This window comes from Chrysemys picta, chromosome 1, assembly GCF_011386835.1.
Source record: "Chrysemys picta bellii isolate R12L10 chromosome 1, ASM1138683v2, whole genome shotgun sequence".
In the NCBI taxonomy this organism is placed as follows: domain Eukaryota; kingdom Metazoa; phylum Chordata; order Testudines; family Emydidae; genus Chrysemys; species Chrysemys picta.
In genome coordinates, this window is record NC_088791.1 from 176,818,798 (window position 1) to 176,838,388 (window position 19,591).

At 39.7% G+C, this 19,591-nt stretch overlaps 1 protein-coding gene across 5 annotated transcripts in view; it reads left to right on the top strand.

Moving 5' to 3' along the window:
* Positions 1-19,591, top strand: part of ROBO1 (roundabout guidance receptor 1) — a 1,068,890-nt gene that overhangs the window by 1,040,773 nt on the left and 8,526 nt on the right. For all 5 annotated transcript variants that reach the window (XM_065575497.1, XM_065575504.1, XM_065575513.1 and 2 more), the window contains 3 exons: positions 541-792; positions 5,521-5,930; positions 9,309-9,461. In XM_065575497.1, the coding sequence (XP_065431569.1) occupies positions 541-792; positions 5,521-5,930; positions 9,309-9,461 (815 nt within the window). The remainder of the gene's footprint in view (positions 1-540; positions 793-5,520; positions 5,931-9,308; positions 9,462-19,591) is intronic.

A 19,591-nucleotide genomic window follows, 5' to 3' on the forward strand; every position in this document is an offset into this window, starting at 1 on the left:
ATAACGTATAGTAGATTCTGTGGACCAGATCTTCATGCTTATTAAATCTGCGTTTAATACATCTGGTGGAATATATTTCATCTAATACTTTATTTAACAAATATTGAAGTCATTTGTTAAATAATTTATCCATTTAATTATGTTTAGTAGCATCCAACCAGTTCTATAACTTGACTACTGTTCGTCAAATAAATTGACACACAATAATATTCACTGAATAATATATTTACCAAATATTATTTTTCTGTTCTTTGATTGGCCCTAATACCCATATTAGTCACCTAGCAGCTACTATAGACACCTACAGGTCTCATGGGATAATTGGGAAATGAAAACCTGGCCAAACTGAAGTCAATGGCAAAGCCCTTTTGACTTCAGTGGGATCAGGATCTTTCCTCTAGCCCTTTATGAGAAGAGGACTTATAAGAAGTGTGATTTTTGCCTGGCTATGTATATGTATATAAGATATATTTTTATTGCATCAAACAAGTTTGATTTAAGCTACAGTCCTCATATTTAAAAAAAAAACCTGTTTCTTAGTTATGACCAAGAAATTCCATGTCCAGTGCCGCCTGCAAGGATGTATCTACAGCAGGATGAGCTAGAGGAAGAAGAAGATGATGAGCGAGGTCCTACACCTCCAGTCCGAGGAGCAGCTTCCTCTCCCGCAGCTGTCTCCTACAGCCACCAGTCTACTGCCACTCTAACACCTTCACCCCAAGAAGAACTACAGCCCATGTTACAGGATTGTCAGGAGGAAATAAGCCACATGCAACACCAACCTGACCGGAGGTATGTTGCCGCAAACATGCAGAGGTGACAGATGAAATTCCACTCCCACTGAAGTCAATGACAAAACTCCCATTGAATTCAAGGGCCCAGGATTTCACCCAACATATTTACTCTGCTTATATTTAATTTACAAATTGGGAAGATTTGACTATGTATATTCTTAGAGCTAGGTAATTAAGTTGCTTTAATATTGTAACATGAAAGGAAATGCAATATATCATCTTATGTTACATACAGTGCTGACACAAGTTAAATGCACAGTCATCAGGATACTAAAGTGGTATCGTTAACACAATTTACCATATAATTACAGTTCCATTGTTTCCAATAGATTTACTGCATTATTACCATAAAATAGCTTGCATTATTTCACAGTAACTGTGCAATTAACTTGTCACCAATGTGTATGAATATATATAAATATATAATTTCTATAACCTATAGGTTTTCCTCCTTTCATAAATCTTACTGCAGTAAATTACTGCTTGTGAAATTTCCTTAATGTTCCCACTGTCCGTCATTTTTTAAAGAAAGATGAACATTAATAAGATCTATATTTGTTCCAGGGAAATTTTGCTTCCTTTCTCAGTTTACTGCACCCTTGCAGCTTCTGTTCTATTTAAAATAAAAAAAAAAGAAAAGTGAATTCTGACTAACTGTGACACTTGATTAGCTTGCTGTTTTGTTGAAATAATAGAGCTTTTGTATCCAGGAACATATTCTTTGTAGATTTTCCCTCCCACACCCACCATTAGCTTATATATATTAAATTTATGATAAACCATTAGACTTTTAATATTCCAGTCATTTTTATTTAATTTTTGATTATTTTCAAGAATTTCTAGGCTTATTGTTCCAAAGATCAGTTTAGCACGTCTTAATTTTTCATATTTCTTATTCCTGGGCTTATTTCAAAGCAATATGTTTCTAAAGTGTCATCTTGCTGAATTAATTGCTTGAATTTGATTTTGTTAATGTAGCTTTTTATAGGTGTGTTTCCCAGAAAAAGAATGTCTAGTATCATTTTTTTTTCTTTTTCTTTTTTTTTTAGTTTGCCCCTTTTTATTGTAAGGCCAAGCCTGGTACTTTAAACCTTGCTTTTTGAAAATGGCTTCAAACCTGCCTTTAATTTTATCCCCCATGTTTCCTCAATGTTCCTGTTTCTTCCTCTCTACTCTAGTGTTCTGTAACTTTTAACCTCTGTCATGTTCTGCATCTTGTTGTCTTTCTTCCTCCCAGGGCCGGCTCTAGGCACCAGCAAAACAAGCTGGTGCTTGGGGCGGCACATTTTTAGGGGCAGCATTCTGGCGCCGGCCATGCCGCCCCTAAAAATGTGCCCCAGCCGCCCTAGCTCACCTCCGCTCCTGCTGCCACGGCGCGTGAAACAGCTGATTCGCGCGGCGCTACTTGCCCTCCCTCCCAGGCTCTCAAGGGAGGGGGAGACTCCGAGTGGCCGTGGCGCGGTGCCGCTTCTCCCCCTCCCTCCCTCCTAGGCTTGAGAGCCTGCGGGGAGGAGGCAGGGCTGGGGATTTGGGGAAGGGGCGGAGTTGAGGCGGGGCCGGGGGTGGAGTAATTAAAGAACTGGGGAGGGGGGCGGCCATAATTGTTTTTGCTTTGGGCAGCAAAAATCCTAGAGCCGGCCCTGCTTCCTCCTCCTGACTTTCATTCCTTCTTTCCCTTCCATGTACACCATTGGAGAAGGGGGGATGTCAGCTCAATCTACCTTTGGGTAGCAGGTTCCAGAATCTCAGTTTCTCTGTTTTGAATAGTGTAGTGCACTGTGAGTGAGCCAGGAGCCTCTGTGCAAAGAAGAGGATCCAGCGGGCAACAGCCTGGAAACTAGAATGTTTCCCTCAGCACGAGGAGTGGGAGGTGGCCACCACAGATGTATCACAAAACTTAAGGAAATATGATTGAGATGTGCCTATATGGATGCACCACTGAACTGCTAGGGTATAAGGATTTGCTTATACCCTAGCATCTTTTTGCTGTTATTAAAGGTGGTTAGATAAACATCACTAGAGGATAAATGCCATTGCCTCCATTCTTTGCAAAGCTGCTAGTGACTCAGTCTTAACGAAACACACTGCAGTTGGACTATCTTGGTTATGTGTCTTTAGCTTTTCCAGTGTTCTCTTATCTATTTGATATGTTAGTTTCTTTTATTAAAATAAAGCCACTGTTTTGTATAACTTCTCTTGCATGATCAGCAAGACTTGCCTGTCTGCATCTTCCACTCTACTGGCATTGTTATGACCTGTTATGTTGAGAAGTTGGCTTTTGTGTGCTCAGCACTTCAAGTATGTTCTGGAAGGAAGTTTACATTTGGAACATGGAGAGTGACAAGTCTTTCTAATTGAGAACACTTATTTCAAATGGCACATTGTCAAGGCTGATTCCCCACTCTGGCACTTTGAGTGCAGAAGGTGGGGGCCCACAAGGATTCTAAAAATTAATAGTGGCCACTCCAGGCTTGTATTAAACTCCCAAGGTTACAGCTTTTCTCTGACCTTGGATTGGTAGATGCGGCCACCACCCAAGTGCAGAACCCCTTTGAGAGCCCAGGAAGGTGCACTTGGGAATTAGAGAACAGCTACTAAGAGGGATTTTATAGCTATTCACTGGCTGGGTGTCCATAAAAGGGAGCTACCCTTCCCCCTTCATTTATCATACATATGCTTCTGTATTAAGTACTAAGATTTTTTGATTAACTGAAAATATTCATCATTGCAAATAATAAAAGTATCTGAGAGAGAAATAAGTTGAGCATGTAGCTTTGTAGTGAAGATTATATCTAAAATACTATCATCTGAAATGTATCTATAAGGTTGGTGTAGGTTTAGTCTCTGAATTCCAATCTATTTGGAAAAGATTACTTAACAGACAGGGCCATCTCCTGTTCTCCCCGCTTCCCTCCTCTCCAGTCTTTAATACTTTTTGTAATGATTCTATAGCCATGCTGTGTGTTGTGGGCCCGAGGAACCAGACAGCTGGAACATTTCTCTCTGTGATGATGATTGTGTGCAGTAATGTTGTCTGTCCGGTCAGCTTGCCACAGTTACAGCAGATTGAAATAGAAAGCTCTGCTCTGGAAGAATGGACAAGCACAGTGAGATAGGAGACATTGTGAATGTTAAAGCCAGAGTCACTGTAATCTAGGATAGTGCTGGATAAAGTGGAAGAAATGCTGCTATATGTCCATGAATATGCCCATGTTCTCAGTTATCCTACCTTTATGGGCTAGTGAGCAAGCTGATTTTCAAGGAACCCTCTCTATGTTTGTAAACAGTTGCCCGTGTCTTGGTAACAAAACCCAGATAACAGGAAGACTGGTAGACAAATATACTACAAGAACACATCTTGCCAGGACCCCACATTAAACCAATATAATTTAGCCAAGATGAGACGCTATACAAAGGCGAATAAAGCGTTTCACTCAGCTATGACCTTTGTTATTTCTATTAAATGATTATTTGGTTAAAATATCTCTAATTGTCACTGCTTCCATTGCCTTCCATAGTTAAGGCAACAAGTAGAAGTGTATGTAAAATATTTTAAAGGAAATGGTAGATTATTCAGTTCTGCATTTTGTTGTGAAAGATGAGAACTTGTTTTTTTAAAACAAAAAAGGAAACATTTTTGTAGATACATAATTATTTAAAAGCAAAACCTGGCCCATTTCCAAGAGCGGGTGGGCAAAACTCATCTAGCCAAAAATATGAAAATTAACATTTTTCAAGTTTGCAAAGATAGCCATTTTGCTGAAGTGATGATAAAGCAAAATTTGATGGGTTGGAAACCATGAGAAATAGAAAACATTGGGAAATCTTGCAAGCCAGATTCTGGTCAAGAGCAAACAGCAGATATCCTTAGTGACAAAAGAAGCCAAAAGTCCGGTCATTCCCTCCCTAAGCATATCTTCCTTTTGGGTAAATGACAACTAAAAAGCACTGGGGATAAACTGATGACAAGATCAGCAACATTAAGATAAATGTTCTGCAGATCAAAATATTAAATGAACCGAACATTGATCCCATGATGCCCAGATAAAGTCCTTTAACTTTTGAATCTAGCAGCTCCGTTACTGATTATTTAGGAACAAGAATAATATAGATATATTTGGCTGCTCCCAAAAGTTAGATATAAATGATATTGAATAATTCTCTCTTTAATATTACCTTCCAGACCAGTTTCAATCCTATGTTTGGAATAAGTGGGGAAAAAGTGCCGAGAAGGATAGTTTATGGAGCAATCTGCTTGGTTGTAGATGCCTATTGTCCCTGGTAATAGCAAGCTTCAAAAGTAATATACAATCACACCTTTTGCTCACATTCACAGGTGTGCACTTCCTAATGTAATTTTTTAAGCTGTGTCCTAAACTGTCAGCTTCCCTTTCCTAACTGAACAAGACCTAAATTATTAAACATAAGGAGATTTATACATAAACGAGCACAATTTTATTAGACTGGGAGCAAAAAGTACCATAAGAGAAGGCCAGTTTCTTTTTTTTGGTTGATTTCTGGTTTCGTAGCTGTCAGTCATCTCTGATTACAGCAAAAAAGTAAAATCCTGCTACTTTCAAATCTAAATCCTGGGAATTTTAAATGACAAAACAAATTGGTTGGCATGTAAGAGAAATATTCCACTGATTCTACCAGGATATTTTGTTTTGGCCTGGTTATTTTGTGAAACTGAAATAACAATTTCTAACATTGTGTTTACATGCAGACGTCAGCCTGTGAGTCCTCCACCCCCTCCAAGGCCTATTTCTCCACCACACACCTATGGTTACATTTCAGGACCCCTTGTCTCAGATATGGATACTGATGCACCAGAAGAGGAAGAGGATGAGGCAGAAATAGAGGTTGCCAAGATGCAGAACAGAAGGCTCCTTTTGCGTGGCCTTGAGCAGACACCTGCCTCAAGTGTTGGGGATTTGGAAAGCTCTGTAACAGGGTCCATGATTAATGGCTGGGGCTCAGCCTCAGAAGAAGACAACATCTCAAGTGGACGGTCCAGTGTTAGCTCTTCTGATGGATCGTTTTTTACTGATGCAGATTTTGCACAGGCTGTTGCTGCAGCAGCAGAATATGCTGGTCTTAAAGTAGCAAGACGTCAAGTGCAGGATGCAGCAGGAGGTGAGGTCATATAAAGGCACAGTGTGTTTGGTTGGGGGTTAAAAAAAGAAAAACTGCCACCGTGCCATGTCTTTTATCCAAAGGTTGTCCCTGAATTTCTTAAATAACTTAACAATGAATCACAGTCTGCTGTTCCAATTTGTACAAATTCAGCATGCTCAGAAAATTGACTTGCATGCCTACATAATTATCTCCTACGCTATGGCTCTTTCAGCAGGTAGTGTATTTTTTGTTGAAGTGAAATGGGAGGCAGTTAACTCTGCTTAAGATCTCCAGATTGCGGGGCGGGAAAGGACTTTAAATGAAACAGTCCAATTCACTATATTACATTTAATTGCTGCTAAACGTTGTTTTACATAAAATCAGTTGTCGGAGATGTGGCTGTAAAACTGAAACCTGTGTGCTAAATCATGGGGAAAAAAAAACTCTAATTAATTTAAAATTCAAATGCAGCTGAAATTATTATTGTTCTCTTAGGTCGTGTCTATACAGCTCCACAGTTTGGAATATGGGTATGTGAATAACAGTGAACACCAAACAGCTGCACTGTAACTTCCCCATGTGGATGCTGCGGGCATGAACTAAAAGGCTCCTAGTTTGCATTAATGTAGTCCTCTTCAAACAGGAGTGTGTAGACATGCCCTTAGAGTTTGGTGAAGGGAGTGGGGGCCAGGTCAGTGATAAGGATAAAGTCTCGTGTGGACAATGGCCTGTCAGAGGGGAAGAAAAAACAAGAATTAAAACAACAACATCCATATTCTTTGACTATTATATCTCAGGCATGCTAGTGTGCTCTGAACTGAAAATACATGCAGTTACATGAACTCCATTTGGGAGCCATTTGCAAACTTAAAAATGGTTGAACAGTTTTGTCTTTGTTTTTAAATGTTACAGTATAAGGATATAAGGGTATAGTGTGTACCTAGAAATGAAATCAAACATAGAAAGCTCAGTCTTAAATTTCTCTGTTGTGCAAAATCACCCCTAGCACATCATATGTATAGGACACAGGAATTATCATACTGCATTAGTCCAGTATCCTGTCTCCTACAGTGGCCAATACCAAATGCTTCAGGAGAAGGCACAAGAAGTCCAGAAGAAGCAGGCAGTTTGGGATAACATGTCCTGAGAGAAATTTCTTACAATTGGTTTATTCCCTGAAGCATGGTGGTTTAGACCCTTTCAAAAACTCTTGTTTGTTTAGAATTTGCTATTATAATTCTGCTATTATAACTTGTTATCCATATAAACATCCAGTTTCTTTTTTATTCTTGTTAAGCTTTTAGCCTCAATGTCACCTGGTGGTGAGGAGGTTTACAATCTAATTGTAGGTTATATAAAACTGTTATTTCCTCTTACTGATTTTGAAAATTTGCTACCTTTTAGTTTAATTAAATGCTTTTTTTCCCTATATGATGAGACAGGGTGAACAGAAGTTTCCAGTTGGCCCTTTCTCTAAAATGCATTATTTTGTATACTTTTCATGTCCTCCCTGTAAAGTACATGATCCCAATCTTTTTTGTTCTCTTCATATGAGAGTTTTAGTTTTCACATTCTAGTAGACATGGATAAAGTAGAGTGTTTCACCTTTAACACTTTATTTTCTAGGTTTTATAAGTTTAAGAATACATTTAATCACATTTTAAGATAATTATTTGCCATTTACTATACTAGGAATATCATCAGTCTCTGTTTGGAGCATAATTGAGATGAACTGCCCTTGGCTTGGCATCATAATTTATAACCTATTATTTCAGAAACTTCTCTTAGATTACAAACAAACTACACTTGGCTTTTCCGCTGGTCAACTCTCGATATGTAATAAATATTTCATGTTGGAGCACAAGCACTATTGGCTACCAGGATTAATTGAATATGAATAAGCAGTGATCTGAGTAGGCTTCGTGCTTACCAAAGGGGTTAGTGTCAGCTGATAAATGGGTCTGCCACAGTTCAAAGAGATCTGTGACTATCTCGCCAACCCTGTATAGCCACTAGAGCTAGAACACTGGGATTCTATTCCTTTCTTATTTCTAATTTCCACTCAAACTTTTAGCATTCCTTTGTTTCAACATGGCTGTTCATCATGAAGAAAAAGAAGGGGAGGTAGTTTAGTTATTTTGAGTGAAATCTTGGCCCCATTGCAGTCAGTGGTAAAACTCACATTGACTTAAATGGGGCCACAATTTCATCCTTTTGTATAACTATTTGGAATGGATATTTTTACATGCTACTGATGTAAAAAAATTAAACTTAGCAACATTCAAAAGAGTATTATGAATTGGGGGTTTTGTTTTGTTTTGTTTTTTGCATTTTCCTGAATACAAACAGTAGAGATGTGACACTGCTCATGTACAAACAAAGTATTAGGAAATGCAAATCAGGGTATCACAGGGACTGCTGGTGGGTCACCTCCTGGTTGGTTTGGGGATTAGCTGATTTCAGGTCTGACGCCTCCTTTCCACCTCTTACCACGTGCCCTGCCTTCTCTTCCAGGCCGGTTTGTTTACCTGCCGCGTCCGCAGGTTTGGCTGATCGCAGCTCCCACTGGCCGCAGTTTGCCGCTCCAGGCCAATGGGGGCTGCAGGAAGTGGCGCGGGCCGAGGGATATGCTGGCTGCCGCTTCCCGCAGCCCCCATTGGCCTGGAGTGGCGAACTGCAGCCAGTGGAAGCTGCGATTGGCCGAACCTGTGGACGCGGCAGGTAAACAAACCAGCCTGGACCGCCAGGGGCTTTCCCTTAACAAGCGGCGGCCCAGCTTTGAGAAGCACTGAATTAGGCCACAAAATTCCTTCTCAGCCTTATTAACCTCTTCCAGGCTGGTGTGGGGATTTGTCATATTTTGGATCTAGGAACAATTTGGTGTACTTCACAAACAGTACTTTATTCTTAATGAGTCAAGCAGTGCAGTGCGGTATGCATTTTTAACTAGGTCCTTCTCATTGTTCTACCGTGCTACATTTGAGTAAACCTGTGCATTTTCCATGCCAGAGGAAATGAAGCCCTCTGAGAAAGTGATGCATTTTGTTGTTGATGGGCATTTCAAGCTATTGGGCTGATAAAGCATTCTGTTCCTGCTTGGTCACAGAGTTCAGATTCCTGCAGGGAGACCTACTAGAAACAAACCAGTTCCATACATTCTGGGAAACTAAGTCAGCCTGTATGTTGATTTGAAAATTAATGTCTCTCTTCAATTGCTGTAAACCATATCACCAATAAGGATATTACAAGATTTAGATTAATGTAATATTATAATTAAATAACTTCAGTTTTAGAATGGCTGCACGTGAGTCTCGTTTTAAAAAGAGAGGGAATATAATATCTTATTTTGGAGAGAAAAATAACAACATTCTGTTGTTCTGTAATTATTTTTTTCAGGCCGTAGACATTTTCATGCATCGCACTGCCCTAGACCCACCAGCCCTGTGTCTACTGACAGCAACATGAGTGCTGTTGTAATACAAAAGGTCCGACCTGCCAAAAAGCAAAAACACCAGCCAGGACATCTGCGCAGAGAAGTCTACACAGATGGTAGGTCCATTGAAACAGGTGAAAGTGTCAATGAACTGCTCTAGATGTATGCTGAGTGTGTAAAGGTTTTCCTCAGAGATAACATTATGTTTTTTAAAAAAATCAGTGATTTGTGTTTGCTATTGCTAAATATGTTGAGCAAATTAATCATTTTAAATGTCCATACTTGGTAGTCTTTATGGATGCCTCCACTGCACCTGTTTTCTCTAGTGTCCTAATAGGCTAATTGCTGCCTTTATTTAAGAGAAAAGGTAGCACATATAGGTACAGTAGCTGAAAATAATGTGCGCCTGGGTTTAAAATTTTCATTAAAATAATGGAACAATAACTCCTCCAAAGTGTGTTTTTTCACACAGAAACAATTTAGCATTCAGATGGTAACCAACAAAATAGCTGAATTTTAATCCGAATGCGAGTATTGTTAGTTACTTTGTGCACCAAAAGGCAAAATGTAATCATCTTCTCTCATGCCTTCACACACAATATCGACTCCTGCTGAAAAGGTAATGCTTGTATTCTCTGGGGAGTATAGGAGGAGAATGCAAACATTGTGATGTTGTCTAGAGAAAGCCTTTAATGAAAATGCCTCAGGTGGCCCAGCTTTTATTAAACTACCGCCTTCTAGTTTTTATAAACAACTCAAGGGCTTTGTGGAAATTCATGTAAGATAAATTCTTGAAGACTTACCCATCTTGTCACGTTTGCTAAATTTGCTAAAGGAGGAGGGGAACGAAGGAGTGTCAGAGGCATCATTCCCCACCTCCTGGTTCTCAGCAACAACAATCTGATTAGGACTTTCATTACCAGTCAGAAATTTTTCAAAGAGGGGCATCATTTGCCATTATCATATGAAAGCCTAATATTATAGATCCTTATCCAGGGTTACAAGAAGGGGGTTTTGAGCCACTTCTCCCTGTGATTCCTACCACTTGACAGAAAAATTTAATACAAAGCTCACAGCATGATGAGCAGAAGTAATTTTGCAATGAGTGGTTGTCCGTGCTATTATCTGACTTTATTCTGAGTATTTTCTCTCACTAGCATCCATCTGATATTAGACTGCATTAAATACTGGCATGACACAGTGCACCTGGGCCTCTTGGCTTCTGCCCAGGTCCCTTTTGTCAGTGAAACTGAGCTGTCAGAATATTATCTGATTTCAAGAGGTTATTTACAGTGGTTTTGTGCATTTGCTTCTGTGAAAGGGACAACACAGGGTGTAAATCCCAAACCTATACTAGCAATTTTACATTTATGGGACCTCTGTAATGGCATTTTACAAGATTTTATGGACATTTTATCAGCTTTTATTATCTTGAAGAGAATGCTCTTAACTGAAAAATTGGCTAAACATCAAACCTTGATACAATCACATCTACAGTAGCTAGAACATCAGAAAGAAAATCTGGACTGGAGTTTTATGTGACCATTTCTTTCCCTCTAGCACAGGAATAAATAAGTGAGGGGTCTGTATTTGGTGTATTTCGTAAAAGTAATTATACCAAGTTAGACCATACAGCACTGTGGTTAAAAATTGTAACAGATTTGACAGTTGTGATCAATATTTGTTTTGTATGCTACAGCAGATGCTTATTTCAGCATGTTTTCTAATTAGACATGATTTTCTGGTAACCTATGTGTTATAATTAATTTGCTATACGTTGTGGTTGGTCAGACAGTAGGGAGTTGTTCTATTTTCTGCAATGCTAATAAAACCCAGTTCAGTTGTGTTATATTATTATTTTTTTACCCCCAATCCATTTGCATAGCTATATTTGAAGCCTTACAAAAAATTATAATCACTCATTTTAATAGGCACATATAGAAGCTGGTCCTTTAGAATAAGCTATAAAATAATATCTACTAATTATTTTCCTTAAGTGGAAAACAGTGATATGTGGACATCAAATAAACAATTGAGCACAGTTGACCTTTCAAGGTACTTCTTAGTTTCTTCTATTGGTTTGGTGTCATACTGTGATTTATTTCTTTTATAAAGCAGTGCTTACTACTAGAGAAGCTTCTAGTTTTTCCCCATAATGAGTGAGCAGTCTAGAGTACAGTGGAAGAAAACTAATGGTCTGAACCTGGACTTTTATCACTGGCTGGAGCTGTTAAATACTAAAAGGGAGAAGAGATTAATTATTTCATCAGTTTCTCTATGTTTTCAATAAAACCTGCATTCACAAGTGACTGCTAAACAACAGCTATTTCTTATGTAGCATAGAAGCATTTCTCACTATTCCCAAATTACTTGACTACATTAGCTCAATAAATATTTGCTAGCAGTTTTATGAAATATCTGTGATATGAAGGATTTACACAGCTGGGTGATAAAAAGTATGGAAGCAAATTCAAGCGTCAAATGATTGGTTGAATTTGCCAAGAATGTTGTCAGCAGCATTATATGCATATGCTGTAAAAATTCTGGTTTTGTTTTCTTTCTTATGGCACTGTTTATGAAGTAGATTATTGTTGTTTCAGAGAGTTTTTATTCGTAATGCAGCAATGAAAGGAGATGTGTTTGCTTTCTATTGCTTATTTTTAAATACAGGATGTTTTTTTAGTTTACTGTGCATTGTGTAAGATTGCACAAACCCAGGATAATGTAATGACAATATTATATCCTTGGCTGATACTAGTTCAGATCAGTTTCTGCTGAATGTAGAACAGGCTTTCAGCTCTGTTGTTTTGTTCATTGACAGTCATCCAGACTCTGAAATGTTCTCCATATTTGTTGCTAAAAATGTTTTGCTGAGAGAGGAGGGTAAGGAGTAAATGTATGAATATTTAATTGTTCTTTGTCTAGTCTTTCAGAGAGTTAAATACAAGCAAGCACAGTACTAAAACCTACTAACAAATGCATTTCTCCCCTACCCAACCTCCTCTGACCTATTTACATACTTTATTTAAGAAACCATGTCTAAAACATATTTTCTGCGCCTTACTTGTCATAAATTATACATTTGCAAGCCTCTTTTGAATCGTTGTTGTGATTTGATTTATCACTAATTAGAAGCCCTCAGACTTCTAAGCATTTAGGTAAACAAAGTGAAAATCTTCTGCAGTGAGTTACAGTCTTTGGGATTATCCATACAGATTATGGCATTGACGGTATCAACATATGGTGCCTGATTTTTAAATCCAGCCTCCATTCTTGCTCCCACATTTGATGTAGGCACAAATGGTAGCTAGCTAACTACCAGGTCAATAGCTCAGTGTTATCATTTGCACCCACAATAAATGATGAGATTATTAAAGCAGCATTTCTCACAAGTGGATAGGTGGCTCTGCCAAATATTGACATGAAAAACAATTGCAAAATGTTTCCGACTCTCCACACTGTAGCCCCATCTGTATTGTTGTGTGTCTCTGCCTTGATGGTACAAAATGTCTAAACTGTGCAACTTCAGAAAGAAAGAAAAATTACAACTAAATGCATTTTTTGCAACTTCTACAAATTACCAAAAATCCTTTTTTCTATAAAATGATGTTATGATTTGAACATCCAGTTTCTTATGACATTCCAGGATAAAGCATCTTTACAGTAGGACACAGCATCTGCTTCTATCCTGAGGCATCTGGGGATACTGACCTTAAAACTGAGACATTTTTTGTGAGATGAAAAGCTTTTACTATGTGTAAGTTATAATGATATAAACATGCACACTGGGGGGAAAAAAAACTTCTCCTTTATATATTGTCCTAGGGTTTTGTACATGCCTTCACTCAATTATTGTTCATGCATTTTAGAACCTGCATCTGAAAAGAGTTAAGCAGGTGAGGAATTTTACTTACATGAGTAATACCTGGAATTGGGTTGCTCACATGCATAAAATTACTCATGTGCTTCAAACTTTTCAGAAGCAAGGCCTAAGTCTGCAGTTTTGTATCATATTTGTATGCGCAGTTAAGAAAATCTGGCCTGGTATATTTGAGAGAAAACACATATCACAATCTTTAACTGTCAACTGCTTTTCCTGAGATACGATAGTAGATAACTTAGGCTTTATATGTTTAATTTTTTTAAAGACGATTCCTAATAATATTTCATTCACCATTACTTATGATTGATCTTTTTTATGTTTATTTTCAGTTTACTACAAAACTGGCTTAGTGGATTGATTATTTTCCCAGCAATTGTTTTTCCCGTGATTATTATAGATGCTCTCATTTATATTCTTATTGAAAATTATAATCACCCTTTTCAAAAGGTACATATGGAAGATTTCCCCAGTAGAATGTTATAAAATGGCATCTGTTAATTGTTTGTCTTAAGTGGGCCACAATACAACACTGATATGCAGACACAAATGAAACAGTTGAGAGCAGCTGACCTTTACCAGGTACCTCTGAATTCCTTTTATTGGTTTGATGTCACTCTGTTATTAATTTTTTTTATTTCTTGCTATGGAGGCCTCCATTTTCTTTTTAATAATGAAACATAACAGTTTGTACTAGAGGAGGTAGATTGAGTTTTGATTTTCTCTGTGATTTGAGCTGTTAAATAAACACCACAGGAGTGTAATAGTGTTGACCTCTGAAAAGTTTCCTTTTTCCTTTATAAAGGATTCTTCTCAGCAAGGAACACTATGTTATAATGAAGATTTTTATAGTTTCCCTGCAGGGTATGACAAAGCTCGCTCTGAAGAGACTATCACGTTTTCTGTAGTTATTGTTGTATTAATGCAGTTTTACAAAAGTTTTTCATAAGGATGTGTTTTCTCTTCCATTATCATGCCTTAATTCTACCTAAATAATCATTTTAATCATTGCCTACTCTAACTTGTAACTGGTTAGGTTTTGGGGGAGAAAAGTTTGTTTAAAATTATATTTCACTGATTTCTGAAATTATCAATGATTTTGTGTAGGGAGTGGGGTTGTTTTGAGATTAGACAAAAGATAGCAAAGCTAACAATCTTCAAAGATCTAAGGTACCAAGGGACTGTTTCTGTTGGATTATCAAGACTAGTTCCTTGATTGGTTGGCAAAAACCATTGTAATTGCTTTCCAGGCAAAATTGCACCGTCTCGGACAGTGGCAGATTAGCCACTGGCCCGATGGGGCCTCTGCCCAACTGGGGGGTCCCCAGAAAAAATCCGCTGCTGCCAGTGGATGCTGAGAGCCCCGATGCCAGTCTATGGTAGCAGCCCCTGATCCCGGCAGCAGCCGTGGGACGGTGGAAGCCCGCCCAGCAGCCCCCATTCCCAGCAGAAGCTGCAGTCTGGCAGGGGAAGCCCCCACACTCAACTCACTCTCTGTCAGGAGCGCCAGGCAGGTGGGGCAGGAGACGCCCCAGCGCCCTGACCCTGGTCCCCCGCAGAAGCGCACGGAGTAGCAGGAGAAGCCTAGCACCCATACTCCCGCTGCAGCCCTGGGACTGGAGGAGCTCTCACTCCCTGCTGTGGCCCCTGGGGCCATGGTGGGGGGATAGAGCTTCTCCAGTCTTGTGGTTGCATTGGGGGGGAGCAGAAAGGAGCAAAAGGGGTTGCGGGGCTACAGTGGGGGGGGAAATGGGGGTACCCTGGGTGGAACAAGGGTGGGCCCCAGGGAAAGGGCAGAAAGGGGTGGGGCTGTGGGGGCAGGGCCGCAGGCAGAAGGGGTGGGGAGGGGACTCCCTCACACTTGCTCTGGCCCAGGGCCCCATGAAACCTTAATCTGCCTCTTGTCTGGGCTACCAAAAAGACTTTTCTATATTTACAATCCCCTCAGAAAGATAAATCAGATTCCCTGCCATAAGATCACCTTTCTTCTTACTCTTTTGTCTAATAAATGGGCTCACTCTCATTAAGTAAAAAGACTTTGATGCAGCCACTTACTAGTATATTCCAGTTTCCAGACCATGTAAGAATTCAGGTTATTTGACAGGGTACTCTTTCAGGCTGAGGGAAAAAGTATCATTTCATAAGACATGTCTAAAAATGGTTGAGAGGTCAGAAGACACAGATGAAGAAGTTTACAAGAGCAGCCCATATTCAAATAATTCCAACTACTTTTCAAATCTGATGCCCACAAAATTCCCAGTGTTATGGCAGGGAGAAGAAAAAAGATTGAATTTACAAAGATTCCCCGTTTATACTTGATGCAAATAAGGGGAACAGAGGGAAAGATTTCCCAAAGTGTGAGACTTGCCCCTGGAGGGTGCTTGGAAGATGTATAAATTAAGATGGACAGGTCTTTACCACCAGTGCATGGCGAGGCTGATGGGCATTACTGGTTTCTTTTACCTGAATTACTCAGTTTTCCAAAGTTAGGAAATATAGCTTGAGCCACCTTTCTACTCCCTTGATTCCAGGCCAGCTGATGACTGAAATGAACCCGAGCATAACTTAAAGCAGGTGAAGGACTGCTGTATGTTAGCCCTGCTGCAGTGATTCCACATGGACCACTATGCCAGCTAAGGTTCAAGTAGAGCTTCGTGCACCATTCCACCCTTTCCCTCAGCTATGGCACACCTCTGCAGTGCTCCTGAGAGGAAATCTTCAGCAGCCCCCATAGGACAGCATTCTGGTTGCTAATACCAGGAATATATTTCATTATTCCATTTACTTATACTCAGGGCTTAAATTCTCAGAAATTATTCCCAAAGCCTCCCACTCTCTTCAGCTCTGGGCTTCACTGTGGGGTGCCGGAGCTCATGGCTTCTGCCCTCCAGGGCGCGCCAGGGCTCCTGCGGATTTGAAAATATTTACCAGAGCTCTTTCCAGACAGCTGCGGATGAATTTAAGCCCTGCTTATATTCCAGTTTTTACTCATCTTGAACTCATCTCCTTACTTTTGTTGTACCAGTTTAGTCAGTTTTCAGTTCAAATGTACATCTGCACAAATATACCTTGAACTATCTGAATGTACAGAGGTGATAGCTGAAAAGTGCAGCTGCTCTGAGATTTTGAAAGCGCTCTCAGATCGTTTCAGAGGAAATAGTGAGAATGAATGCATTTCATGGCAAATTGCTGAAGCAGGGATTTTAAAATGTTCAGTGGTCTTCATTCTATAATAGATGCACTTGGGATGAATGCATTACTGACTCAGGACTATCATTTACACCTCTCACATGCACATTTTCTTCACCTGTTTACTTAATGTATGCCTATGGTTTGTTTCCTGTAGCCTTGTATCTTAGTTACCATATGTGAGCTTTTTAAAATTTTCCTTCACCTTTTATAATACAGTTGTGTGCTATTATAACTGACTGATAGCTTTCCCCTTCTATTTTTAAAAATGTTAAGTATTAATGCGGAACAGAGAAAAATAGCATATATGCACCTTATAAATAGTTGTTGTTGCCGTGTTTCTATAAATTTGATACTGCAGCACAAGCTAAATGAAAGAGAAAAGTTATAAAACTATTTTCAATGGCCAGTCTCATTAGTCTTTATGTTAGGTTTTGGGGCTTCAATTGTATGACTGTGCCGAGCATCTTCAATTGCTACCGACTTCTTCAGTACTTTGTTTAGCTGTCAACTATTTTCAAACATCTCTGAAATGTCTTGCAGAAAGCACTTAATGGCTTGAAGAATTTGTGTCATATTTACATAATACATACCTACAAGAAAAAGATCTGATCAAAAATGCAGATGCCACAAAGCTAGGAGGAGTTGGAGGATAGAGCTAAAATTCAGAGGGATCTTGAAAAACTGGAGAACTGGGCTATACACAACAAAATGAAATTCAACAAAGGCAAATGTAAAGTGCTACATTTAGGGAAGAAAAACAAAATGCAACAAATAGAAAATTGAGGACAACTGGCTTGGCAGCAGCATTGCTGAGAAGGATCTGGGAGTTGCGGTGGATCACAAACTCAACACGAATCGCCAATGCAATGCTGTTGCAAAAAAAGCAAATGCAATTTTAGGTTGCATTAACAGAGGCATAGGATGCAAGTCATGGGAGGGGATAGTACTGCTTTACTTGGCACTGCTTAGGCCTCAGCTGCAGTACTGTGACCAATTTTGGGTTACCAGTGTATAGAAAGGATGTAGAGAAACTGGAAAGGATCAAGAGGAGAGTGACAAAGATGATCAAAGGGATGGAATGCAAGCCATATGAGCAAAGGCTGAAGGAACTGCTGAGTATGCTTAGTTTGGAAAAGAGCAGATGGTGGGGGGGCATGATAGCGGTCTTCAAATACTCAAAAGGATGCCATAAAAAAGATGGAGAAAAGTTGTTCTCTCTTGCCACAGAGAGCAGGACAAAAAGCAATGGGTTCAAACTACATCATAATAGATTTAGATTAAATCTCAGGAAAAACTTCAGAAAAATAAGAACAGTAGGACAATGGAACAGACTGCCTAGGGCACTCATGGAATCTCCTTCACAGGAGGTTTTCAAAAGGAGGTTGGACAGCCACCTGTCTTGGATGGTTTAGAAACAACAAACCCTGCATCTTGGCACGGGGTTAGACTAGACGACCATTGTGGTGCCTTCTAACCCTATGGTTCTATAATGCAACCTACTCAAATAGTACAGAAAGCCATTTTTAATGCAAAACCTGTTTTACATACCCATGTCTTTCAGGTTAGCATCATTTTCCTTGTATGAATTAATTTTATATATGCTGTGTGTAGCCTGTTGGATGGTTTAGGTTAAGAAATAAGTAGAAATTAAGTTTGGGGCCTAAGTTAGTCTAATTGTCCAGGAGTATGGAAAGTTGAAGTTGCTAATATAAGAAAGTCTGAGATAAGTTGGAGTCAGTAAAGTGGGAAAATTAAAGTTAACGAAGACATGACCCAAGGTTATGTTGCTGTTATATTTTGATTATAACTGGTTTGAGCAAGGTTTTTAATGAGTGTTTTTGAAGATTGTGAATGTTTGATTAAAATACTATCTATATTGATAGTCTGGGAAGGACATTAGTGCAGATGTTTATTTAAATAAAGTATAATGTAAAGAACGAATAAGGAAGGGGTGGAAATATAATTATGGTAAGGTGCAGTTTAATGTTAATTAGTATTATAATAGATTAGAAAAGGAGTAGCCTTGGTAAATTGCAGAAGAGTTCTAATTAACATCAGAAGGGTATGGTTAGGTTCCACGATTATAAGGCTGTACTTCATTCTATTGTTCGTGGACTGATCATCCTTTAATACACTATTTCATCTTTGAGTGTAAGTATAATTGTAGTGTAAGAGATAATTGTATGCCTATTTGCTAAACTAATCATTTTTCTTTTGAATGAAGTTTAATTGTGTCATTCAAAGTATCATCTAGCAGTCCTCTACTAAATAAATTTTCTGTAACCGACCTAGAGTCTTGAACCTAAAAACTAAGTTGGTTTGTCTGCACCCTTATATTTATATTGATATTAATTGGGAACATTTCAACATAAGGAGGTTGCAAAAGGTTACATATGGCGTGCCCACAAAGGCTGGGACTGAATATATTTCCTTTACTAGACATTGGGTGAGCCATCCTATAATTCTGAAAAATAACAGAACGATTAGTACTTATCGATTACTCTTTGGGTGTAGCCATCAGCAACGTTTCTCTTATAATAGCCGTATCGCTCCTGAAGAACTGAGGACATTTCAGGTCCTGAACAACTATAGCAAAAGCCTGCTCTTCTCTTGGATGGACCTTAACAAGGAAGATAAATATCCACAAGGAGCAGGGCCGGCTCTGGCTTTTTTGCTACCCCAAGCAAAAAACAAAAACATAAAACCTGCGGCGCAGCCGGAGCGGCAAAGCAGGAAAAAAAAAAAAGCCAGGGTGCAGGGGGACTCCCTGCGCTGCAGACGTGCTCCGGCTAGCAGGGGGAGGAGGAGAGAGAGAGAAGGGGGGTGGCCAGGGCTTCAGCGGGGTGATCGCCACGCGGCCCCGACCATTGCGCCGCCTGCCAGGAGGGCTCTGTGCCGCTCCGGTCGGCGGGGAGGGAAGGACGCGGGCTGCCCAGCCGGGCTTGCTACAGACCTGGCACCGTCTGGGGCAGACAAAGCGCGCAGCCCGCTCCCAGCAGGGCGCTCCCCTCCTCCACGCCATCGCCCCCTATAGGGCGGCCAGATCGGCGGAGGGAAAAAAAAAAAGGCAGCCATGCCGACCTAGGATTGGGCGGAATACCGCCCTGTAGAATCTGCTGCCCCAAGCACGAGCTTGCTCAGCTGGTGCCTGGAGCTGGCCATGACAAGGAGCAT